General features: G+C 45.1%; 1 protein-coding gene and 1 pseudogene across 5 annotated transcripts in view; one reads left to right on the top strand and one right to left on the bottom strand.

Moving 5' to 3' along the window:
- Positions 1-27,014, top strand: part of msi2b (musashi RNA-binding protein 2b) — a 160,316-nt gene that overhangs the window by 42,630 nt on the left and 90,672 nt on the right. For all 5 annotated transcript variants that reach the window (XM_070905486.1, XM_070905485.1, XM_070905484.1 and 2 more), the window contains exon 6: positions 17,980-18,072. In XM_070905486.1, coding sequence (XP_070761587.1) covers positions 17,980-18,072 — 93 coding nt within the window. The remainder of the gene's footprint in view (positions 1-17,979; positions 18,073-27,014) is intronic.
- On the bottom strand, positions 1,822-17,380 carry LOC139285350 (piggyBac transposable element-derived protein 4-like; annotated as a pseudogene).

Genomic DNA, 27,014 nt, shown 5'->3' with positions numbered 1-27,014 from the left:
TCCTGCAGTCAAATGATCCCTGCTGGACTGCTTAGTTACTGAAATCATGTGTTTTGGTTTAATCAATGGAAACAAACCCAAAAAAAAAACTACAAAGCCAGAAGATTTTCAATGTTTCCCCAACATTGTGACTGACTGTTCCAACGGATTACCTTGAAGCACAAGGACGATGTGTAAGCCCGATCAATTACTGTCCTCTGCTGAGCTGAATGTGACAGATCCCCGTTGCATCTCATCATTTGCGATCAATTTCGTTACAAGGTGATGGTCTAAAATAGCCTGCTTTTCCTCCAGCTGCTCCATATCAGTCTTGTCACTTCAGTTAATGCAGTTTTCATTGCCAGAACTAACTTGAGCCTTTGTTTCCATTTAATGAGCTAAGGCCGACTAACTTGCATGGAAAAAGTACAACAAACACATGACAATTTTATATTTATTTATTTTTTTCCACATCTGGCATTAACAACAGATGCCTGCAGGGCTGTTGATTAGACGGCATTGGTTTTAGTTAGGTGGGCCCAACAAATTTGGACGCGGAGTGTATATGCACCTCTTAGAATCAACAAAATAATAGTGGCTCAAGAAAACCGAGCATCTTGAAGAAAGAACAATCCAAAGCAAATAAGATACACGCGTTCATCGCAGCAACTCCAGAATAGTCGAGCATTACTGTAACACTGCTTGCGCGTTCTTTGCTGTGATGTCAGACAATTGTCCTAAAACCATCATTTCTTTTCCAAGGGAGCTCTAACCGCACTATGAATGGTGAAATTAATTCTTTAACAGGTGAAGTAGAAACATTCTTTCACTGCTGACTGGGTTAAAAGTGTGACTCCTCCATCCACACAAACGTGTAGGATAGAAGTCCTACACTAAATGAGAAAATAGTACTTTGGGATATCTTTAAAGCTTTTCCAAGCTGTTTCAAAGCTCTAAACGTTGTGCAGTGGAAAGACACAAAATCTGTCTGGGATACAGACCAATGCTTCAGGACATGTGCACGATTTGACTCAGTGTTTTTCCAGCACACTCACACCAGCACCTTGTTTTTCAGGAATTCGTCCCTTGACGACGTCCTCTGCTCGTCCAGATCAAGGAGATTTTCTGCAGGACTTCATGTGTGCATTTGAGGTCTGATGAGTAGCGTTATCAGCACAAAATAAGTGAGCACAATGCTCCCCATTCCACTGAAGACCTCCATTTTTTTTTTTAGGAAGGACACAGATGTCCTCAGGGTCAGGCTTGGGCTCTGCACCATCCCTCCGTATGACGCACAACCAGTCACGCACTGCTCCGTGGAACTGCTGGCCTATCTGTGTTCTGTTGGGGAAAGTACAAGAGAGGGCCCATGAACAAAGAATACAATGCACGTTTAAAAGACAAAGTGCAGCAAGACACTGGAAGCAAGACAAAGTTAATCGGAATATGGTGCTTGCATAGGTATTAAAATGTGCGTGAAAATTCAGATTTAAGAGCATCCTGAGGAAGTTTGACTTGTAAAGACGCCATACATGTGCATTTATAAGTAAAACGAAGAGCTGCAGACTTCAGCTGCTGAGAGTGAAGGTGCATCAGTCGACCACATCAAGAGCTCTGCATAAAACTGGCCTATGGGAGTGTAGCTTCAAAGGCACCATTACCTAAGAACCATATCTACAGTTTTCCAGAAAGGAACTGAGTGACATCCAGGACGTTTGACAAGGTTTTGAAATCACAAGTCAAACTTAAAAGCAATGTGTGTTGCAAATATAATACTTCCTCAAGGACACTAATCCCGGGTAATGTGAAATATGGTGGTTGTAGCATCATGATGTGGATACGCTATTCGATCAGCGGGGCTATGACCTGATGTTAAAAGTGACAAAGGATGGAGCAAAGTCAAGGAAGCCACCGCAAGAGAATCTTTCATGTCTTTCAGCTGGACAATAATTCTGCAATCAAGCATATGATCATGTGCTTTCTCCACTGATCCACAGCTACTGTGTAGTTCACAAGTAACTCTTGTTGTGTTTTCCATTACAAGTCTCTCCATTCAATTCAATTCAGTTTTATTTATGTTCACAACACAAGTCATCTCATGACACTTTACAAATAGAGCAGGCTTGTTCCTTCGAATAGTCCCGACCAGGGGTAACTTCCTTCTCAGGAGCTCCTCTGCTAGTGCAAAGGAGGTGAAGAAGGTGTTCCCCTGGAGCCTCTCCGTCATCTCCAGGTCAACCCTCTTCCCCTGGTTCACCTCCGGGAGACTGCCAGCTGACTCTCCAGTATAAATCTGCATATTCCATGCGTGGGATGTGTTGACATCGCAGGTTACCCAGATCTTCAGTTGATCTGAGGAGGACCAAGGCGCAGATGACCCCTGTTTCCATCCAGGGGGTCAGTGTGGACATTGTAGAGGATTACAAGTACCTGGGAGTTCACATTGACAATAAACTGGACTGAGCGGTGAACACTAATGCCCTCTACAGGAAGGGCTGAGGTCCTTCAACATCTGCCGGACTATGCTGAGGATGTTCTGTGAGTCTGCGGTGGCCAGTGCTATCCTCTATGCTGTTGCATGCTGTTGCATAGCAGGCTGAGGGTGGCGGACTCCAACAGACTCAACAAACTGAGCCGCAAGGCCAGTGACGTTGTGGGGGGTGGAGCTGGACTCTCTGACGGTGGTGTCACTGACACTCAGAAGAATCAGACTGATTCTGGGCTATTTCACCTCTGTCAGCAACTATAACCCCATTATTTACTCTCTATTTATAAACCCCAGTGCAATACATACATATATATGCATACATATACATTGCTATTGTATATATTTTTTCTATTTTTTCACTTAAATATTTTAAATGTATATATTCTTTACATTTATATTTTTTCACTTTTTTATTTTTTATATCTTATGTTTTTACATGCTTCTCATTTCTAACTCCATGCTACTTTTCTATTCTTGAATAGAAGCACCTTTAAATTGTCTAATTCCCCCCTAGTGATCAATAAAGTGTTTCTGATTGTGATTCTGATTGTTCCATACTTGGCTGGTTTGCTCGGCATGTACTGTCGGAAACCACAGAATGGGACGAGCTGCTCGTCCACGCAGACGTCCTGGTATGGGTTGAAAAGGAGGGGGATGCGATGCGTTGACTTCTCCCAGACAGCGCAAAAGGCAGCCAGCTTGTCTTGTCTGAATCGCGCTTGGCCTTGTGAGGTGGTCATCCAACCGTAAGTTTGAGCCCAAAAGAATAAACTTATGGTGGGACATGGTGGCCCAGAAGGTGGCCCGCCCGGTGTGGTCATCCCACAGGCTGCGGGTCAACTCATTCCGGGACTTGTACACACCGGCTAAAATCAGCAGCCCGATGTAAGCCTGCAGGTCTGTGACATCGATGTCCCGCCAGTCTTTGGCAGAACGTCTCCCCTGCAGGTTCGTCATGTCAAGGATAATCTGGAGGATTTCGTCTGTCAGGAACAGATCTAAGTAGGACTATAGATGTAATGCGGGCGATGGCGTTAGGGTTAGGCTCATGAAGTCATTACTGCTGAGGGCTATAGGAATACATGGCTCAGTCAGCCGGGCTACAGTGCTGAAAAGAAACCTGGGGTTGTTCTTGTTGTCCTCTATTAGTGATGAGTAATAGGCCACTCTGGCATTACAGAGGGTCGTCCTAATCCTAAGTTTTAAGACTATCTTGCCAAACTAACGGTGATTCTTCCAGTTTGGTGAAGCGCCATTTCCTTTCAAGTTTCTGCGCTGTTTGCTTTAATTTGCGGGTTTGGGAGTTATACCATGGGGCTGACTTTCTTTGTTTTATTATCTTCTTTTTTAGAGTCGAGTGTCATTCGCGTTTAGCCTGCAGCACTATCAACAAGATGATCACTTTGGGAGGGACTAAGGTTAGCATAGGAGTCCTCCTTTGTCTGTTTTAAGGACTAAACCTAATAAAAACTCTGAGAATTCAGATAAGAATCCAGAGTATGGACCTGGAGCGTGATAGACTATAATGAATAAAACTGGCTTCAGTGTGTTCCATGTTGGGAGCGAAAGACTAAGAACAAGACTTTCCAATGAGCTGTAATTCAGTTTAGCTCTAGAGTTCATCAACAGGCTTGAGTCAAAGATGGCTGCAACTCCACCTTCTCGGCTGGTGCCTCGAGGGATGTGAGTATTGATATGACTGGGGCGGAGTGGATTAAAATAACATATTCTTCATGACGCAGCCAGGTTTCTGTCAGACAGAATAAATTAATATGATTATCTGATATTAACTCCTTTACTAATGCAGTTCTGGATGACAGAGATCTGATGTTTAACAGTCCTTGTTTAATTTTCCTATTGTTTTGGCCCATAGCAGTGGTGGTGTTAATTTTTATTAGGTTTTTATTTATGACTCCTCGCCTGTTTACTTTTGATTGAATACATTTTAGTGGTCGGGGGGGGGCAGGCACAGTCTTTATGGGGTTTCGGGTGGGTAACTGCTCTAATGGAAGCGCAGAGAAGCGTGTAGGACTGCGACTCTGCCTCCTGGTCTCAACTCTGGGTCGTCATAGTCTTCATTTGGATAGGTCCACAAGACTTGAGTGTGCATGCTTACCTTATATGAATGGAATATAAGAGCATAACATCGTTCCTTTGATGGTTTCCTATAATATTTTGTTAGGTTTTTTTTTTTCTATCTATGTTAAGGGAGGAGTGTTGTGTTTGTTTGCTCAAAAGTTGAAGTCCCAGGACTAGGCACGAAACTGGACTCAGAGCTGCTAGCAGGCTACATACAAAGAACCCCTCAACCTCAGTCAAACAACATTTTAAGTAAGTTTCACAATGCTCCAAAATCTTCCAGAAGCTGCTCTTTAGCGCACCGCTGTCGGGCCCACCTCAAAGTTCCAATCAAGTACACAACTACAACAAGAGCAAAAGGGACCAAGTACTGATCCCTCCTACAAACTAGCCTTAAGGGAAGTTAACTGGCACCAACAAAACGCCGACATTTCCCTCCAAAAATGGTTGTTAAATAGCTAGTCTCACATAGCCAGACCTGTCTCCGAAGTGTGCAGATAGCAGAAGGGGAGGAGAATTCCATGGCAGACTTAAAGGCTAAATGAATAAATAACTACTAAATAGCTATACTGACAGCTATTTCCAAAAAACCCCCCAACAAACCCAGTCTACAGTCCCACAAGATAAACCAAACAGTATGCCCTTGACATCGAGGATGCAGCCCCCGATCCAAACCAGTCCCTCTTCCAGCAGTACCTTTCGAGCAGTCGGCCCACATCAGCAGTAAGAGGGAGGATGACCGGGGAAAAGGATGAATGAGTGATTGAATGACCGTGATTCTTTTTAAACTTCAGCGAATGTTTTTGATGTCAGGAATATGATTTGTTTTATTTCGAAGTTTTTATTTGTTCCCAGGGAAATATTGAGTTTACGTCGTGACATGGCTGATGCTGCAGTAGAAACAATATTGTGTAATGTGAATAAATACAAATATGAAATAATTCTAATCTCGTTCAAAATGTATTATTTTTCTTGCCCAGCAGTAATAAAAAAATTTGCAAAAACATGAGAAAATATATTTGATAGATCATGTTTGATGAAGTTTCTTCAGTTTATATTAGAAACATTACGAAATGTACAATGTCCTTGGGTCCCCTGAAAGGTGCTATATAAATGCATTGAGTTATTATTATTATTATTAGGACATTTCAACAACTGCATGACATCTTGAAGAAAATCCTCCATTTCTCTAACACACACACACACACACACACACACACACACAGTTCACCAGCAGTCTGGTCACCTGATGTTATTTGCATGTGTAAACACACTTGGCCAATAAAGCCGAGTATGATTCTAATTAACAGCGGCAATTTGTTTGCTGTAATAGCGATCATTTGCTGTAGTAATGATCACAATAAGGGCGGCGGCAGCGGCAAGAGCACTTGTCGTGTTATTAACCCCATACGTGAACTGGAAGCCAGACATGGGTCTCTAGTATGAGAGGCCTTGAGCTCACATACCCACCACTAGTCCTATGCTGGAACAATACCTGCTCAGTTGAGTACCACGTCCACCGGCCCAGAGCAGTTCTCGTGGACTGTCGCGGAAAGAAGTAGCACCACAACTACGGCCTGAGATCCTGAACACAGTCCTGAGAAATCCAACTAAGCTCTACAAATCTGTGAAAGCAGCGCTGAGCCCCCGAGGGATGACGCACTGCAGGACGTTGCTCTCTTAGGTTGTGCGTGTGATTGTGTGTGTGTGTGTGTGTGTGTGTGTGTGTTCTCTGCCCTTTTCTCCCGTCCTAGCCTGTTGACCTGAAGGTGCCAAGGGGAGTGTGGCAGCTGGTTGGCCTCCGGGCTTTGCAGCTGCGTGAGTGCTCTCCTCTTTTTTTCCCCCATCTTTGCTGTCTCTGACAGATTTTTTTTTTTTTTTTTTTCTCTTTCAAAAACTTTTCTTTATCACTCTCTGTCCCCTTCTACTTGCCCTTCTTTGCCATTTATCTCTGAATCAGAATCAGAATCAGAAACTGTTTATTGCCAAGTAACATACATTACAAGGAATTTGCTGTGGTCTGAAGGTGCTATTGTTTTGATAACAAGTAAGTAGAATATAAAAGGTAAAATAAGAATAAAAATAAGATAAGATAAATAACAAACAGTGCAGTGACCAAAATAAGGTAAAGTGTCCAGATAAAGTGTCCAGTAGGGGGTGGGTGCGTTGTACGTTAATATAACATATAACTTGTGTTTGTGTTCGGGGGGGGTCAATGTAAGTTTGTCAGGTTGACTGCAGAGGGGAAAAAACTGTTTTTGTGGCGGGAGCTTTTGGTCCTGATGGACCGCAGCCTCCTGCCAGAGGGGAGGTAGTCGAACAGATGGTGTCCGGGGTGGGAGGGGTCAGCAGCGATCTTCCCTGCTCTCCTCAGGGTCCTGGAGGAGTACAGGTCCTGAAGAGATGGGAGGTTGCAGCCGATCACCCTCTCTGCAGAGCGGATGATACGCTGCAGTCTGCGTCTGTCCTTGGTGGAGGCAGCAGCGTACCAGACAGTGATGGAGGAGGTGAGGATGGACTGTATGATGGCAGTGTAGAAGTGAACCAGCATTGTTTGTGGCAGGTTAAACTTCCTCAGCTGCCTCAGGAAGTACATCCTCTGTTGGGCTTTCTTGATGAGGGAGCTGATGTTCAGCTCCCACCGGAGGTCCTGGCTGATGATGGAGCCCAGGAAACGGAAGGACTCCACAGTGTCCACTGGAGAGTCACACAGGGTGATGGGGGCGGGTGGGGCTGCGCTCTTCCTGAAGTCTACAACCATCTCCACTGTCTTTGAAGCGTTAAGCTCCAGGTTGTTGCTGTTGCACCAGGTCACCAGGTGGTCAATCTCCCACCTGTAGGCAGACTCATCCTCTCCAGAGATGAGTCCGATGAAGGTGGTGTCGTCCGCGAACTTCAGGAGCTTGACGGACTGGTGACTGGAGGTGCAGCTGTTGGTGTAGAGGGAGAAGAGTAGAGGAGAAAGAACGCAGCCTTGAGGGGAGCCGGTGCTGATCGTCCGCAAGTCTGAGACGTGTTTCCCCAGCTTCACGTGCTGCTTCCTGTCAGACAGGAAATCTGTGATCCACCTGCAGGTGGGGTCAGGCACGTTCAGCTGGGAGAGCTTGTCCTGAAGAAGAGCCGGGACGATCGTGTTGAAGGCAGAGCTGAAGTCCACAAACGGGATCCTGGCATAGGATCCAGGTGCTGGAAGATGAAGTGTAGAGCCAAGTTGACGGCGTCGTCTACAGACCTGTTGGCTCTGTAGGCGAACTGCAGGGGGTCCAGCACAGGGTCGGTGATGGATTTGAGGTGGGACAAGACCAGGCGTTCAAATGATTTCATGACCACAGAGGTCAGGGCGACGGGTCTGTAGTCATTTAATCCTCTGGGCCCTGTTTTTTTGGGGACGGGGATGATGGTGGAGGCCTTGAAGCAGGCTGGCACGTGGCATGTCTCCAGTGAGGTGTTGAAGATGTCTCTGTATCTGTATTATGCTGAGCAGCCTTTGTAGAACAGAGGTCATCCATCATAATCAGTCTGAATTACTTTATATTTATTGAACACACTTTTCCTGTGCATTTTTTTTTTTTTACCCATGGATATTTGAAAAATATGCATGTATGTTTTTCACATTTGTCGTCGTAGGTCTTGTTCTAATTAGACCCAGCTCAGATGAACCTGAAACGAAATGAGCTGAAATGACGGATGGTTCAAGACCCCCGAATCGCTGTCCACATCTCCGACTGGGTTCAGCAATTCAAAATGAGTCTGGTGCGTTGTGCTCATTGCTCATTGTTGCTTCGGCTGGAGAAAGGATCGACTGATCAGAGCTTTGTAGATGGGAGCCATTCCATTTTCCCGACAAGCGAACCTCTTGTGGCCGTGTGGATAGTGACCGTTGTCTGTCAGGAGCAGAAGGAAACACCGGGGTTCAGGCGTTATCTGCCAAATGGGGAACCAGATCAGCCATGGCGTTAGGGTTAGGGTAGGCAAGGAGACTGGAGTTGAAATAAAGAAGACACGTTATTGCTGGGTAAAAAAGGGCTGGGGTGAGAGCCGGGGGGGAAGAGCTGGGCAGAAGGTGGGACTGGAAGTGTGTCCTAGAGCAGGGGGGAAACCCCGGGCGGAACCGAGCAGAGTCATCGTTTATGTTGGGGAACTTTTGTTACTAAGAGTTACTTTCACCATTCCTCAGGAATAATTAAGTTTCCCGGTCAAATTCCATTTAAAATGGGTTCTTAATGGCTCTGCTGTGAGTGTGGGCACTTGTCTTTATGTCTGCAGACACAACGAGCAGCTTCTGAGCTGCTGAGGACTATTATCAGACCCGGCCTGATGAGGAACACTGATAAATCCCTCACTGCTCCCTGAATGCAATATCTCGAGAAAGGAAGCTTCAAGCCCAGATCATGCTTTCTCATATCCTGAAATGGCAACTCGGGGGGGTGGCGGGGGGGGGGAGACTTTACGATTGACTGAGTCTGTATTGCAGCAGGAAACGCAGCAGAAATGAGAAAATAGTCACTTTAAAAATGTATATGTCTGCAAGCAGAACAGTGTAAGTCATTTGTTAAGTGCTTATAACTTCCTTGCAAAAGTTTCCAAGATTTCCCTTGAAGCAGACACTTAATTAGCATATCATTTTTTTTAGAATGGCTTTGAGGATCGGCTTCTCAACTTTTCTTTCAGATTTTTTTTCCCTCAAACTCCTATTAATGTTAAGATAAATACATACAGTATATATATATATATATTTGTTTTTTTTGTGGTTGACTTATTACTACAACCAGGACCTGGTTGGGTGCAGTTTCCCCGGGATGGAAGCTGCAGATGAGGTCTGTTAAGGCTGCTACAATGCGATCAACCGTCTCAGTCAGCTGTTGAGCAAGAGGCGCCGGTGCATAAGCCCCGGTGTTCAGTATTCGCTCCCTTTGTCACACCTCCGAGTGCTGAGATCACGGGGAAGCCACGCTGAAGTCATACGACAAGGATGCGACACGGCTCAGGCTTTGTTAGAAGGCTCTGTGACGCTTGTGCTCAGTCCAGCCAGTGTTTACAGAACACTACATGCTGTCAACGCCACATTAAACGCTGGGGGGCAGGCTGAGGTATGACGTAACAACCGCGTCTAAAGGCTAAAGTGTATATACCTTTATAGTGTTACAAATGGCTGCTCTGCTGTGCAAAGCCTGACGTCAGAGAGAGCACGCGTCAGAACATGAGAATGATCACGTTCCTCTGTATATATTGGATACGGATATGCCAGTGTAACTCTAGTTAACCCATTTCCATGTATGTATGTGTGTGTGTTGTTTAGATGCATCCAGTCTCCGGGCTGGAACTAATGAACAAATCTGCCGCTCTCCTCCGTCAAAGAGTCGGTCACAGTTCGCACCCAGAGTCGCAGCACCCACCCGTCTCCCCAGAAAACTAATTGAAACGTGGGAGCCAGCTGCCCCTCCACCAACACACGTTGTGGATGCACGAATTGGAGCTGGGTCCTGCTCCGGGTCCCTTGAACAAATAGGTCTGGCCATGCCATGTTGTAGGAACCATAAACCAGAGACCAGCAAGTGAAAGAATGACAACGTGTGAGAGTGAGAGTGCCCGTTCCCTTTCAGACTGATCTGCAATCAGGATATATTATATCAACGCAGGAAGACGTGCTGGAACGGTACAAAGACGTATGAAATCGGCGCTCAGTTGATAATATTTAGTGCCGGTCTAATGCAGATTTCCTTACAACATGGACAAGGTACTACTGAAGCTTAACGTTCAGGATCTCATTGAACAGATTGCCTGACAAAATGTGGCCTTTGTAGAGGTTCTCATCTCATCATGGTTAAGGTTTATTTCGGTTAGTTTAGTCTCAGAAACTGCTTTGGGAAACCGACACTGGGGGTTCTGGTGGCTTAGGAGTTTGGGGATACTGGCCAAGTCAGCATGGCATTGTTAGTGCGTGCATGTCCTGCCTCCTCTCTATTGTATCCTCTTTATTATGGGCAAAAATGCCCCCCAGAAATATATATATATAAAATACTGTTGGCAGGAGACAGGATGTGAGCAATATCTCTCTCTCTTGTGTCAAAGACAAGCACTTTGTACACCCATCCATCCTCCACAGCCCTCCCCCTTAAGAGGTTTTGTGGTGCTACGTCAACGTCACGCCACTTTCACCTGACTTAAACATAGGTCCTTTTCGGCATTTGCCACTTCTCACGAGGACGTTCTCGTCACATTTCATCTTCTCTGCCGCGCGATGTTTGGTCTGAACCTTTTGATTTGTCTGGGCGCCGGCGTGGTCCCGCTTTCAGGAGCTCGGCAAATCAGGTGCTAAATAATGATGATGATGATGACAAGCGAGCTGAGTGAGAGGCATTGGACGGGGGAGCGAGAGGAGGATGGAGGAGTTGTAATCAGCATGTCCAACCTGAAGAGCGGCGAAGCTCGTTCACCCGCTGACTTCTTCTGCTTCTTGCGCTTCGTCGAAGAAGCTTGACGGACTGCTTCTTGTGACTTTGCATCTGACAGCCGGAAGCGTTTTCAGAATTTTAGACAAGCAGCGGTAAATCAAACTATCCTCTATATATAAATATGACGTGCTGGAAGCCAGGGCAGATGAGGTGTAGTATATGGGTGCAAAATGGTTGGCTGACGGTTGGAGATGAAGTCACCGAAGCACAGTGTGTCCAGGTGTAGAACGTCACAACAGGGACACCCTCACTGATAATATTGCAGAGAGGCCTATTCATATATATGGAGAAGAGTTGTTAATGACTTCATGTGATAATGTGAAGCACTTTGAATTACCTCAGTGATGGCGGACGTTCTTGTATTTCCTGGCTGACAGGAGATGCTAGAATAATAATTGAAGGCTGACTTTCGCAAATATGGAACAATTTGTAAAATGTTGGCCACCAACGGAGCTCAGAAGCACCGCGTTGCGGTGGGTGGAGAGATTCAGACCCTGCCCCTCTGGGAGAGTTGAGGCTGTTTTGCTGTTGGATGAAGCGCACATTGATAAGCATCCATGTATTGGGGAGGCTCATCTAATGAACAATCTTAATTAGATCTCCCTCACTGCCTGCAAGTAGAAGGATTAAAAAAAAAAAAAAAAAAAGAGTTGTCACTCCTTTTTACCTATTGCAAACCCTGTCCCTCCCCAGGCTGCCGCCCATTTGTGCCAGCTGGCAATGAAAAGGAGTCATGGAGGGGGAAAGGGAGACAAGATGTCCGGAAATGCAAACATTGTGTCATGGAATATCGTGTGAGAACATGTTCATTTGGAGCCAGAGTCTGCAGCTTGGAGCCACGGTTTGGACCTCGCGCCCATATATAGCCGCCCGACCCAATTTGCGAGCACCCCAGTCAATCACAGCTGTCAATCATGACGTCTCACCCCGTTTTTATAGCATCAAATAACGACTTAACACCAAACTTATCAGAAAAATGAACACTTGAGCAAACATCAGCGTGATAAGAACTACCAAAAAATGTATTTGTACTGTGTACTTTGATGTTTTAGCTTGGCCCCATGTCCCATCCGCTAACATGAGGGGGGGGCAATCGAGATGTTTTGGCTTCACTTTTGGAGAGCTGTCACGTCGTCCATCTTTATGTACAGTCTATGGTCAATTGCCTTAGTGTGTTATGGAGGCACAAACCAGGGAGCTTTGTCATCTCTTTGTTCACGAGGTTAGTGATGATCATTAAAAAAAAATTTTTTTTTCTGAAATATGTAATTTCACCTTTAGGCAAAAAAAGTTTAACTAAGAACTAGGAACCTTTAGGAATCTTTGGTTGACTTTATGGGAGTTAATAGAATCATAAAATTCAGATCTCAAGCAGGAAGGTGAGACGATCAAGCTTCAGCCACCACAGCTGACTGTAACTGGCGTGGCGTTGATTATTGCGCGTGTAGAGAAAACCCCCCCCCCAAAGCTCTTCTTCTGATCTGATGTTGGAGCCGTGGTGATGGGAGTGTAGCCCTTTAACTGGGTTCTGGTTAGGAGCTCACTCATTCCGGTGTAAACCATGGAGTCGCTACATGTTCTGCTCCATTTGCCTTAGTTAGATTTCAAATCAAAGTGTCTCCTGAGGGAATCGCAACTAACCGTCAGCATCTTTATCTTCTTTTTTAAACTGGAAGCTGCTGCAGCTATTCCTGTGAGAAATACGACAACAAACAAAAAAAAATAAAACCAATCTTGTCTCTCCAGAGATGTTCTTCGTCATTCATTACAAGGTGTCCGCGGGGGTCTTAAAAAGTATTGAATGTTAAGAAATCAGCTGAGCGACAATTAAGGCTGCATATTTGTCCAAAGATTTTTGTTAAAATGCAAATATTTGCATGAATGGAGCCACTGCGCAGGCGGGTAGAGGAGAGGGACAACCGTCAGAGCGCTCACTGACTGACTGACTGGATGTATTCCCCTGCATGCCGCTCAAGAGCAACCTCAGCCGGCGCCTCTCCCTCTCCTCTTGCACGCAGGCACGACTGACAGTGTTGCTATGGTTACGGGGACACTCGCGCTCTGAAAACTTTCTCGTGATGATGCCCACCCTCCCCTCACATCTGCCACCCGCACCGGCTGCGGCTGTTAGTCTTTATAATGCCGTTACAAAGGTGCTAGTATATCATTAACGCTTGCAGAGATTGCTTTCATATTTCTCTATATCGCCACCACCGCAGCAATAAGCGTAGAGTTTATTCATTTCGTTCATTATGAATGTAGAATTTGTGACAGATCTGTTGTGTTGGATTGCATTAAATTGTATAGGCGTGCTAAAAAAAAAAAAAAAAAAGTGTCCAGGGATTGTGTTTGAAATAATAGGCCTAAGAATAATAATAAGAAGATGAATAATGATAACAATAAGCGTTTATTCATATACCCTTATTTATATATGCATATATTTATCGATCGACACGTGACGCCAGACTTATTCAAAGATTTGAGATCTCTACTGTGTCTAGAACCGCCCCTGTTAGCCACAAAGCTGCTATAGGACGGCACGATTGGGTCAAGTGTGTCGTGCAATCAAAGTGCAGCAAATGTAAGTTAAAGTGTGTTGCTGACGTAACTGGTTAGAAATCAAGACCTCATCAAGTGATGATGAGGTCTTAAAAATGTATGGAAAGGGCCTTAAAAGGTTTGAAATTTCACTTCAGGCTTCCTGCATATGCCCTGGATTAGTATTCCGTCTTCAGACCGTAATCTTCTGCTGTCCACACTGAAAGGCCGCCTTTATGTGCTTTGGCTCAGCCATAGTATGCCATACATGTGCCACATCTCTGGAGACCTGTGCATTATCACTGGGGGACAGATGACCATAACATGGTCCAGAGGTGGTTGGGCTCAGCCCGCCCCTCTGCTCAGTGACAGACCACCTTTTCTTCTGCGGCCTGGCGGTCTGAGGAAATGGCCCGCCCACCCCCCTCCTATTGTAGTCGGCCTTTTATCAGCACCTCACAGCCGAGCAGTCGAGAGTGTGTGTGTGTGTGTTTGCAGGTGGAGGTGCGGGTGGGGGGAGCATCTCTCAGGGACAGCCATGACAGCTGACATTCTCAGAGAAGCAGGGGGGAAGGTGCTTGCTCAGGAGACACCGGGATGGAGTCGCAGGGGGAAGAGTGATGGAGTTCGGCCATAATGGAAGTTGACGGAGGCCAAAACGGCAGCATCAGCATGAGGGGGACTAACTCTCACCCCACCTCCTCTCCTTATCTCTCCACAGAGCCCCTCGTCTCAGCAGAAATAAACCTGCTCGCCGCCACCGCCCAATGCTGTGTGCGAGTCCCATTTTCTCCACCCGCCTCCCGGGGAATTAACCGTGACTTCTCCAGATTGCGAAAAAGATGCACCGACGTCTCTGTTTGACGAGCAGCAGAGTGGGCAGGTTCTTTAAGCCGAAAAACACTTGTTTTGACGTGGTTTCATTTTGGTGCACCTGCTGGTGTCTGAGCACACACACACACACATGCACACACACACATGCACACGTTCCAAATCTGCACATAAGAATAATAAGAGCAGTAACCTCTTGTACTCTCCTATGTCCTCTGGGGGGCTCCGTCTTTGCAAAGTCATGCGTGTTCTGCTGAGCAGCAGAGCTTCATTTAAAAATCTTCTGAAAATCACAACATATTCAAAAGATATATATATATATACATATATATATCAGGACCTGGGATTACTGGTACTCGCCTGCTGGTTCACAAATTGCCCCTTGGGTTGGAGTCTCATGTCAGCTTCCAGCTTTGTGCGTGTGCTGCAGGTATTCGTTTCAAATATTGTTTTTCTCGTGAGGACAGTCGGGAACATTGGCACGTACTCTGTCCAGTTACAGTCGCTCTCAGTGTTCAGGTGCACTCTCATTAACAGGAATTACGTTTTAAAGCAAAAGTCAGACAACAGGAAAAGACAAAAAGAGACAAACAAACGAACAAGTGCTGCCACTAATTCATTCTGTTTGATATATTTATATATTTTTTTCTGAAATCGACCTAAAAAAATCTCTTAATCCACACGTGGCAGGGCGCCGCAGCAGCGTCTTCAGCGGCGGGAACTCGGCGACCTTCCCCCTCTGTTGCGCTGCCAGGCGCCCCCCCCCCTCCTGACATCTGGCAGAGAATCAGCATTTCCAGCAGGAACCTTTTACAGCAGCCTCGGCAATGTCATTCCGGTCTGTTGGCTGAGTTCTCGCTTTCCCAACTTGCTCGGAGAGGAGACGGCAGATGCTGCGGCTTTGGTAATACTGAACTGCTAATTTAATACAAATGAAGTTTAAGCATCGCTGCAAAAACATGGACAAACGACGGGCGACCGTCCCATGGAAACCAGAACAAATCCATCAGTGTCTGGGACTGGGTTGTAAACCAGTGTTGGCTGGTGACTCCAAAAGTTGGGGAGGACAGGGGGAAAACCACTTCCCGCAGCAGACTGCCCTGTCCCCTCTTGCCTGCAGGTGTCGCTGTTGAACCATTTTAATCAGCAATTTCAACAAAGTGATTTTTTTTTTCTCCAAAGAAGAGAGAAAAAAATATTTCATAAATGATACTGTGATTTGGGAATGCGTTATTCTTTTTTTTTTTAATATTTTGATCTCCCTCTTGCCTCTATGGGCCAGCCTCCTCTGGTTTACCTAAGGTCACGTGGCGTTTTTTCTAAAGATCGCGATTGTGTGAAAGTTCATTGAAATGAACAGATTATTTTTCAACATACGCCATCTAGCCATGTGTGATGTGATGTCATCATGTTGTTTCAAAGGCTAGTTTTTAGTCCAGAAATGATATTGTTGCCTTTAAATCCAACCATCATCTCGTGCTCCTCTGGTCATAACATCAGTCACTGTGAGACACTGGTCGGCCCGCCGCAGTATGGAGGGCTTGAATTTGTTTCCTCGCCTCTCTTACACACCGCTAACGCTCTCGTTGGCTATTCTTTGTAGCTGCAGTCATAGCACGAGTGTTAGCCACCAAATGAGCTAATGGTGGCCCTCAGCAGTGGAAAAATGAACAGAGCAGGTGTGTCCACTTCCACATGGCTCTTAGCAGTGCCTGGATTTGCTTTGCTGACTTTTTACTTGATTTAGCTTAATGTGCTGAACACATGCAGGCTAATAATAATAATAATAATAATAATAATGATTTGTAATAATGTTTAATTGTGTGTGGAAGTCTCAGAAGTCTTCACAAATTCCCTTAGACCTAAGTAAGTCAGACCTTGCCACGTCCAAATTGCATATAGTTCAGGGTCGGATATGGTCCCTTTGTGTTGCCTCTGGTGTGTGTGTGTGTGTGTGTGTGTGTCATAATATTAATACCTCAGTGAATCCAAGTGGACTCTATCAGTCCTGATCACGTAGACAATTGTGTGTGGGGGGGGAAATTGCCGAAAATTGCAAAATTGTCTTTTTTTATTTTTTTTTATTAATTTGTGCACATCAGGTTCGGGTGTGTTTTCAACGGGTCTTGGTGGTTTCTTATCACATCCAAAATGTTGGACACCGTGTCTCAGGTTCTCTAGTCTCAGGTTTGTGCTTCTAGATTATAGACGCAGAATCCGTGGGTGAAAAGCCGTAATTTGAATCGTTTTGCATTATTTCCTTTGTTTCCAGCTTCACCCTGCTGTGTCGTTTTGCTAAATGCAACTCACGCTGACAAGGAAACAACACATACATGGTATTACTGGGCATCATTAATCAAGTATTTCCACAAAGATGCCAATATGATACAGAAAAAAAACAACAACTTTTTGCTACTAAAAGCGCTGCTTGCTGCGTGTTGATGCTGAAAAATGGAACGTGGTCATGTTCTGATGCATTCACGCACCGAGACACTGTCGGCGTGTAGTCTTACATAGAAAACTAAGGAAGAAAACTAAACCTCTGCGTCTTTCTCACTGACATTTTTTTTTTTTTTGCTCCGATGAGTTTTGTCCTCTCTCAAATTCTTAGTTTTGATATTTAAGGCGTTTTTGCTTCGATCGTGTTGACACTAATCTGATTCCATGTTTGTGCAGAGTCAACTTGAATCTGCAGTAAGGCGATTTTATCACTATGAAATTTCACCCACCAATGTCCCTCATAATGGGAACAGGGCGTTGGACCGAGGAATTGCTGTCAGGTCAGGTGTAAGCCTTATAATGGAGAGATCAGAGAAAACGTTTGCTCACATATGTACTTAATGCACAAAATACACTGAGCATCCTTCTGGCGTGGCGCCTCATATGGGAAGATCTGGACTTCTCCGAACCCCTGTTGGTGTCTGAGAGTTGGAGCTGATGGTGGAGACGTCAGAGAGTCCTCATCAAATGAGGTTTCAATAAGCTCCGACTGCACGTGCTCCTTCCCCATCCCTCACTGAGATCATTTGATCGTTTGAACTCTCAACAAGGCAAATCCACAGCAAATGATTGCGTACATTTGCTCAATGTGTTTAGACGCGGCAGTGAGATCAACTAAAAAAAATAAATAAAAAAATAAGCGAGGTCTGCCGAACCACTCAGGGTTCCTCGGGTCTATCAAGGGCCGTGGCCTTTTTTTCCCTGTGAAAAAAACAAGTCAATTTCAGATCTTAGCAAGTAGAAACACTCCAGAACTGTTCCGCGACCAAGCCAGTGGGGCAGATCATGACTCGCCAACTTCACTGCATACCAGGGACGCCGCTCTTATTCTCGCTTATCTGTCGTAGCCAGAGCACCATCGGTTGTAATTCAACGCAATTTCTCCCTCGGGAACACCCCCCCATTTCCGCCTTCTTGGTGCTGCTGCCATGCCTAGTGTCTGTGACTGGCAAAGTTGCTGGCTTTATGCAGACACACACACACACACACACACAGACCTTCATCCATGACGGAGCAGCCGAGACGCCGCTTGATAATTCTTATTTTGCTGAGTGAAATGTCGCTAACCTCCTTCGTTCTCTCTCTCTCTCTCTCTTTTTCTCCCTCCAGATGGTCACAAGAACAAAGAAAATATTTGTAGGAGGGTTATCAGCCAACACAGTAATTGAAGATGTGAAGCAATATTTTGAACAGTTTGGCAAGGTAAGACCATTTGGAGTGTTGTTCTCCTCTGTGTGTGTGTGTGTGTGTGTGTGTGTGTGTGTGTGTGTGTGTGTGTGTGTGTGTGTCCATCCAGGTCACCATGACGACCTCTCAGTCCATCTGCATACATCTATTCTATACTTTTTCTCTCAGACCTACCCAGGTCATCCATCATCATGGCACAGCCAACCAACACACTCACATATACACTCTTAGCCTGTGTGTGTGTGTTTAGGTGTGTGTGTGTGTGTGTGTTGGATAAGCCCAGTATTAAGCTGATGGAGTAAATAGAGAAATCAGGGACAACAGGATGAAACAGAGCAGTTTTTGGAGGACATGGTAGGAAGGAAGGGGACGCTGATGTTTTTGTGTTATTTCATGCGGTGATTAACACATCTTGCTAATATACTACTTCACTACTACTACCACTACTTTACTTATATTTGTATCACCCCCCCCCCCAAGTAGGTGCTAAAGGGATCTAGATGCTATAAATTTGACATCAGTGAAGAGGTTAACTCCTGGGACCCCAGATGACGATTTGCTGTTGTCTTTGAATGGACAGAGGAACGGAAAAAAAAATAGGCCGTTACACCGTTAGCGTGAGGTCATTTCTTTCTTCAAGCACTGAAGGTGGTTGCATTAAGCACATCTGGTTTCCGACATAAATCCATCCAGCTGCAGAGATGTGAAAATGGCCTCTGAGTGAAGCAGCCGTAGTGGTTTAAATGCTGCTTTTGATACAGAAATGAAGTGACTTCTCTGATGGTTTTTGCGCCGAATCAAGGTCCAAAGTGTCCGTAGGGAAATTCAATTTCAGATTTTGCCTTCATTTACGGAGGAAGATGAGTTTATTTGTTTTACTTGATTCTCTTTAAATGGATAAATTGGCATGGGTGTGTTTTATAGTCCATCATTTCTGTCCATGATATTATTGGCTTGGTCAAAGTAACCTCTGCGATGTTACTGCTGTAAGTTTGCCCTGAATAAAATATTGTCCCATATTGTTATTGAATGTTCAAAAGCATTTAACATGACAAGCAGTAGTCCCGTCATGCCACACACACACACACACACACTCACACACACACAACCCCACATAAGAATGGTTTTGCAGAATGGAGCTTACAGTGAAATAAAAGTTCAATCAAATGAAGGTAAACTGCTTCCTATTTATGCATTATCTCATACAGTTTACCTGAGATTTAATGTTGCAGATACTGCACGCGTTGCAGGTTATTATCCAAAATGTACAAAAGCACACCGCTAGGATGCAAAGGTAGCCAAACTTGAATGAAGAATGATGATGTAGTAGCCACTGAAGCTTTGCATTAACATTTTAAGCATGTCTTTTTTTTTTTTTTTTCCTGTTTCAGTAGCATTTGGAAGTATGGAAATGTTCATTTGCTTGCTATGTGTTTTTTGCAAATTTGAAAGCAAATTGGAAAGTTTATACCTCCGTGTGGCCGTGGAAATCTGCTGACATGACGGTTTCCTGCCTGGTCCCCATTGCTGCGTTAACAAAAACGACTTTGTTAGGATTAGGAAACCCTCGTTGTCGTGATTGTAAGACTAAGTATTTGGTTTCGTTTGGGGAGTGACTTGTGATCATGGCTAATAGAAATGGACGTTTACTGTCAGCAGGAGACAGGAAGTGAGCGCCGTCCCTCCATGCTGACCTCCTCTCTAGGCGAGGTCCTCGCCATGGGACCGTAAACACAGGTTTGCGTGTAGTCATTTGAACAATCAGCTAATCAGCTTACATTTTTCTTCTGAGTCATATGGGCCTCTTTGCTTTTTTCCCCCCACAAAACTATCCGCTGGAGAGCTACATACAGGAGTCAGATATCCCGTTTATTCTCCACAGTTAGAAATCAAAGTCTGAATGTGGAACGGTGTAGAGCAAAAACCAGGCTGCGTCCTTTAAAGAAGCCCTGTGGGAGCACACAGATTTGTTGGCTCAGGCTCCTTAAGAATAGGCTACTTTGACAGAGATTTGTAATGTGGAAGCTAACTGCTTTAGTTCCTCCTCTCTCCTGGTACCACCTGCGGCAAGTCCCCTACAAGGACCCTCCAGGCCAAACCACAACAGCTTGCTCTCAGTCCCCGCTCCCGAATATCCGAGATCCCTCGATCCCCGGTATCAGCAATCTGAATGCGTTCTTCGTGGTTCTCTAACGCAAGGTAAGGCAAGGTTAAAATGTCTTATTTGGCTGGCTCAGAGCTCTGGGAGATGTGCCTCCCTCTCAGCTGCTGGCTAAATGATGTGTCAGGCTGGTTTGTGCCGCGGGCCTCCAGACAGCCCGCCAGCTACTGGAGCTGCTCATCAGCTTGGATCCCAGTCGCGTCGCCGCTGCTGAAGAGGCTGTTGCAACACAAGCACATGAAAGCTAACGGGAACATGTGCCAGCGTGAATAAAGGCAGTCAGAGTGGAACAGGGTCAAAAAAAACAAAAAACAGTTTAATATTCATGTTTGCTGTTTGGTGGTGGACCCCGGTACTCTGTTTCGGGGCAGTGTAACGTTTCACATTGAGCTGTTAGGCTCAGTCATCCTTTGTAACTGGTGTTTTCCCTCGTTCTTCTCCCCCTTCCTTCCTATCTGAGACCAGTTAATTGTATCGAAAGGCCTTCTGGGGACTGTGATGGGCTTCGCTCCAGTCAGTCTGGTATTCACCTGACCTTCCTCACTCACATCTCTTTAGGCCAGGTTCAGTTGAACTCTCTGCATATTAGCATGGCTCACGGGTGGGACGAAAATGTTATGCCCTCTACCTATTATGTGATTTTTTTTCCCCCCTCTTTTTTTAATCAGGTCATTTGCTGCTTGATTAAATGGTAGCTTCTCGGGCGACCCAATAGCCGAGTGGCACCCGCACATGCCCTGAGCAGCGAGTCCTTGTTTCGATTCCATTTGCAAGGCGTATTTAAATTCTGTACGAGCCCAAAACCGAGACCTGAACCCGGCCCATCCCTGCATTTTTTTCGGAGCAGTATTGACAGGTCCTGCCAAATTTGAGACCCAAACTCAATCCACGACCAAAGCTATATTTTGAATTTATTTCATCAGTTACTAACCGCTAGCTCACCAGGCTAATGCAACACATTATAGCTCATCTACTTGCCACAACTGACACACATGGATGTACAGAAAGAAGTGACTTTAAGTTGCCACAGTGGAACTTATCCCTAGCCCAAGGTGTCACGCAACAAAATGGTTAGACGAACTGTCAGGCAAAACCGACGCCCCTTGTCTTTGCAGCACTGTCACAAATAAAGGCTGAACTGCAGCTTCCTGGAATTAGCTGTGCTCGTGCAGTCTCTGGTGTGCATTACAGCACTGATCCACACACGTCCGGAAAGCATTTTTACCATGATTAAGATTACGATGAGTTGAGTTGAGTATCATCAGCGGCACATAAAGTGCCCATAATCAAAGCAAACAATGTCTTCTCAGGTGTCCTGCTTGTGATAGCCTCTAATGCATTTGATCACTTGCCGTCATGCAGTAAATAAAAGGACCGCTGCAAACCGAAACGCGAGCTGTGCTTCACTCCCTTGGAATCTCTGGGGTTTAAATGACAAGGTAATCAAGGTGATTTGTGAAATTGTTAAACTTTTTAATACTGTTTTTTTCATCCTTGACAAGAGGATGAAAAAAACAGTGACTGTGTATATCCTTAAAGAGCAGCCAGATTACCACTAAATCTGCCATGTTGTGCACAAAGTAAGCCGAAGAAGCCTCTGATGAATTGCAGAAATGTACACTGTGGCACTTCCTGCATTACAGTGGTACTGGAGTCCTATGAAACTGAAACCCAGCTGGCCAAGGAAACGTGTAAGAGTCCTGCTTAAAGAAAGCCGTCCCTGGCAAGCTTTTCCCTTACTTATACCTGAAACACCCATCATCATCATCATCATCTCTTTTGGGGCTAAGACTAGACCGAAAGGAACCATAGCAACGGTACAGATACGTTATGCCTCATTAACATTTAAAAGTGCCCTGTCTGGCTTCTGGTTAATAAAGTTAACGTTACGCGTTTTCACCAAACCCATTGTGTGCATCCTTCAGTCACAAAACATCTGCAAAGATGAGTTTGTAACCTGCGCTGTTTGCATACACTACGTCTTCGTATTCCCTGCCTCTGTTTGAAGGAGTGCTCTTCGTGCTGGTTATCTGGCGGAGAGCAAGGTAGTCCAGATCCTCACACTGCACCAGAGAGATGACAGAAGACGTGGGCACAAAATCTGAACCTAAACATGGAACTGATTGGTTTTTAGATTAGTTTTATTCACTACAAGACAGTGGGACATCGTTTTTGACCGGCCAGAAATCCAGATAGCATGTGCCATAAGTTTAGTGCAGATTAAATCCATCTGGATCCAGATCTAAAACCTCATCATCCGGCCGTAAGTTCATGGCCTCACTTACTTAACTCCTCACAGATTTCCTGGAGAAATGTGACTGAATGGAAACAGCAGCATGGGTTTGCTGAGGTCATACCGGCATGTGTTCGATTTGAAAACAAGATCAACCATTGCCCCACTGGGACAGGAGCCTCCCATCAGAACTGTCACGATATTGCTGGACGATGTATATTGTCCCAGAAATAATTGCGGTAAAACAATGTTATTGTCATTTTAAGACCATTTTATGCCACTGATATAATGCTAATGTAAAAGCATGATAATGCAAGTACACCCTGTCAGAGAGCAATGCACTTTTAATTCTTAAGAATATTCAGATATTAAAATAACCTACAGCTGTCGCTCTTATTTCCACGCGTCGAACACAGCAGCTGTGTGGTCAGGTGGGTCAAACAAAGGGCTTTCACCCAGGAGACCAAAACCAATAGTCAACGTTGACCCCTGCATGTGCAAAACTGAGGGGCAGAGTGGGTAGGTAGAGCGTCATAGTTCATAGAATCAAATAAGGCTCGTGAAATGATGGTCACAAATAATTTCACAGCCTGCAGTTGTACATCACCTTTTGTGTGTGTATGTGGGGAAAAAAAAACACACAAAACAAAATTGCATACATGTATCTGAATGTGTAATAAAGTTTTGCATGAATGAAAAAGTTTTGTGCACACGCGTAGAATAACATTTGTGCAGGAATACTTTCAACTGTGAGGTTTCACAAAGTCCGAGAGACGGACACAGAAATGTCCCATCTGTGAATGCGTCAGCTAAGTTACAAGCTACAAGCTGCGAATTTTCACCCTGGTTTTATGTCAAGCTGACTAGCCAATCAGCACGTTGCCAACTGACTAGCCAATGGGCCTAGAGCGTCCGACTCAACTTACATCTGAATGGCCGGCGCTTCCAATTAAATGCATTCTGCTATGCCGAGTGTTTGCTGCATCTGCAGGGAGCAGCTGCACGCAAACATTCAGACGTGTATAGCACCAGTGCATCCTGAAACGCAGTATGCGTTGACCTGGGCCGAGGGTAACGGTGATAGTCTAACTTCCACAGTCCGACTTTCTGCAAGGGTTTATGAGGCATGGACACGCTGGCATAACAAGCGCTAACGTTAGCTACAGAGGCTAGCGTAATGACCTTTTTCGTCCTGGGCAATACAGGGAAAATCGCTATATATGGCTCCCAAGCTACATGCTGTATGATTCAAGTGGTCGAGATAAACATATTCTGACAGAAGGATAAAACTCGTTAATGTGGTATTGCAGGCTGGTACTGAAAATTCTTCCTTTGTTGGAATTAAGATAACGTTTTCCCCACTTTAAATGGAAATTCATCCTGAGACAAGCTAAAAGCAGTAAATTGGCTTTGGGATCAACTCCCCCCCCCCAACCCCCACCCCCCTCGTGCCACAAGCAATAATCAAAGGAGCACGATAGGATGTAGATTCCACTTCTTCAGGCAATCAGTGTGTGTTGTGGAAGCAAAGAGCATGAAGAGGCTCTTCAGTGAAGGCCTGGCTGCGCTCCCAGATCCACGCGCTCGATCTGATCCGAGTCCCCATTAATCCACGCGTTATTTCTACAAGCGTTCTTCTTCTCAGACTTTCTCTGATTCACGTGTTGTGCTTCATTCACCCTGAAGCTACAATAGAAGCCATAACGGATTTTCCTCGAGACATACTGTCTTATTTCATCAGTTTTCTGACATGCCGCCCACCCAGATCTCGGCACAGATCTCAGGTTCCCTTTGTGGCGCTTAACAAAATCCAAAAATTCAAAAGGATGGACTAAAAGAGCAGGAGGACAGAAAGAGGGAACGCGCTTTCCTGATTTCCCCCCGAGCAGCATGGTGGTTTTCATCCACCTGAGAGAAGTTTAAAAGAAGTGTTTGAAAATGTCCCTGCTGCATTTTTGTGTATGTAATCCAAAGTTTGTGGCAACAACAGATTGTGGTTGACTTGAGTTTGCCAGTGTGTCAGTACAATGCGGTCTGTTCTTTTTTTTTCCAGGGAGGACGTTTTAGAGGTTGTGTGGATGACATAAAAAATCAACGCAGACATTTGTGGATGTGGACAGACGCAAAGTAGCCTCATAGAAGTGTGTTGAAATCACCAGTGTGCAAAGCTTCTGTTGCCCTCTAGTATGTTCCCGTACGTGTGTGTGTGTGTGTGTGTGTGTGTGTGTGTAAATCGTAAACCATCACCGTATGCATTCTCTGTTCCCACCTGTGCGCAGCCGGTTCTTACTGAGCACATACATTGACTGCATTACTGCACAACCTCAGTCTACCTCATTATCATATTTCATATTACATTTTATTTTATTGTATTCTATTGTATGATGTGTATTTTTTCCCCCCCTATATTTGAACTTTTGCACTATGTGTACGTCTTTCTCTTGTACCTTTTTGCATTGTCGGAAGAGATTTTCATTGCCAGCAAGTGCTTCGCTGTAATTGTTGTGCGCAGAAAGAACTTAACGTCACAATTGTCATTCCACTTGTCACTTTTAGTTGTTTAACCAACACAACGTCTTGGTGGAAAATGGGTAGGCCAGAGTAGACGGGTACAAACGGTAGCTGCCTTGTTAACTTTTTTTTTTTTTTTAAATGGTGCCACAAACATCTGAGCCACCATGTATTCTATAATTACAACTTTTCACTTTTACATTTTTACTTATTACTCTTTTCACTTCTTATCCTGACGAGTGAAAAGAGCGAAACAGCCGGTATGAATCTGAACTGCGACATTGGCAGTGATGTTTGAGGTTGGATGTATTTAGTTTTCCAAATGAGCGCATGTGTGTTTGGGGGTTGCTGGAACAAAGTGGGGGTTCAGAGTGGTGTTTTCATTGAGCTCCGTCTCTCTCCCCCGTGGCCAGTCATTAGAGCGGTCTCTAGGTCAATTATCTTTTGGTGAGTGCATAGCAAATACAATTTTCAGTAATGATAGCATGTGCTCTGCCAGTGAGCAGGGAAGGATAAGTTGATTATATCGTGTTCCTCCCCGATCTGCAGCAGCCCACTTTGAAAGGACGGAGGAGAGTTCATCCCGGTGTCTGCTTGTTGCTGTCTGTAGCATCTTGTGCCGGCTGCTGCTTTAAGGCTGCAGCACCACAGATTGTTGCTTACTAATTGCCAGGCACATGAAAGGGCCCATTCTTTTACTGCTCCGTAATAGCCCTTCAAGATGGAGCAATTATTATTATTCAGATCAGAATCAGAAATACTTTCTTAATTAGGCAAATTAGGCTTCCTCTTATGTGACCAAGGTTTCAGACTGTCCGCGTAACCCCTTGTTGCCAGTCTTTAGATGTCGTCTTTGACCGGGATAATGAGCGGAGAGAAGGTAGATCCAGTACTTGGAAGCGGTATCTTCATTTTTAGTCACTTTTGATTGGTCTCACAAAACGAGTCGGTGCATCAAACACACGCCAAATTAAACACCGACTCACCAAAGTAACTACCCGGTTTGCTGCTCTTTGGTGCTGGAGAGAGCGCACCACATTTGTTATGTGACATGTTCCGCCATTTGCATGAGCCGAGGCCAAAGACGTCTGAGAGTATGAAACAAGTTGAAGACCACCGTACACCGAATGGTCGCGATGACGGGAGCGCTCCCCGCCTGCAGCAAAACTCTCATGGTTTCAAACATGTAAAGTTACGTTCAGGAGGGACAATTGAATCTGTCAAAGTCAACGTGTTAGCCACCAGAGTACTACCTGTAAAACAGTCGTACAATTTGCATAATTTCTTCTGTGGCTCCGGAGGAGCTTTGGCCAACCTGAGAACCCAGGTCCCAGATCGCAGCAATTAACTCATTACAATGCGGCGTTCAAAGCCCAAGGTGTAATAAACAGTAGTTCTCCTTTAAATGAAATGTTTAAAAATAACAGAAACACAATACCAATGCAAGTACTGGGATTTAATAAACTCTTAGTGAAGGAAACAGAAATAAACTATGCTGTGAGCCACAAGTTTAGCTCTGCAGTCAGCTGTGGACCTCCAGTATGTCTGTGGTGTTCACAGTCCCACTGCAGATTGTAGAAGGCTACCTGGGCCCAGATTCTTGGCCGCTGTCCGGTACATTGGGCCCTGCTGACCAATGTGAGCTGTGTTAAATTAGGCCTGAAACTGGGGCAGGGTTTAGCACTTGTCTGCTTAAGGCCGCTGCCCACCCAGCGCCATCTTTCCACAGTGCCATGCCAACAGATCCCTGGGGTGTCACACTCCATTTGCATTGGCATCGCCCCCGCCGTGGCAAGAGCTCCCTGGTTTTGATGTGCTTGGGGTTTTTTTTGAAGTGCCACACAAACACTTGCTCATGCAGATAAATGTTTCCTTGTTTTAGGTCAAATGGTATTGCAAATGTTTCTGTATTTCCAGAATGATTTGTCTTTGACATTTTCAGCTGTAGTCTGTTAGCATGACATTTAGCTTCTGTGAAGTGGTGTACATTCAAGCCCCTTAAACCTGACCGACCTGTAAGATGCTCTCCGTTTTCAAAGGAATGCACACCGT

The sequence above is a fragment of the Enoplosus armatus genome, chromosome 5 (assembly GCF_043641665.1).
Source record: "Enoplosus armatus isolate fEnoArm2 chromosome 5, fEnoArm2.hap1, whole genome shotgun sequence".
NCBI classification, from domain to species: Eukaryota; Metazoa; Chordata; class Actinopteri; order Centrarchiformes; family Enoplosidae; genus Enoplosus; species Enoplosus armatus.
Note: the sequence above shows the minus strand (reverse complement) of the source record. Positions and strands in the feature narration are given on the sequence as shown.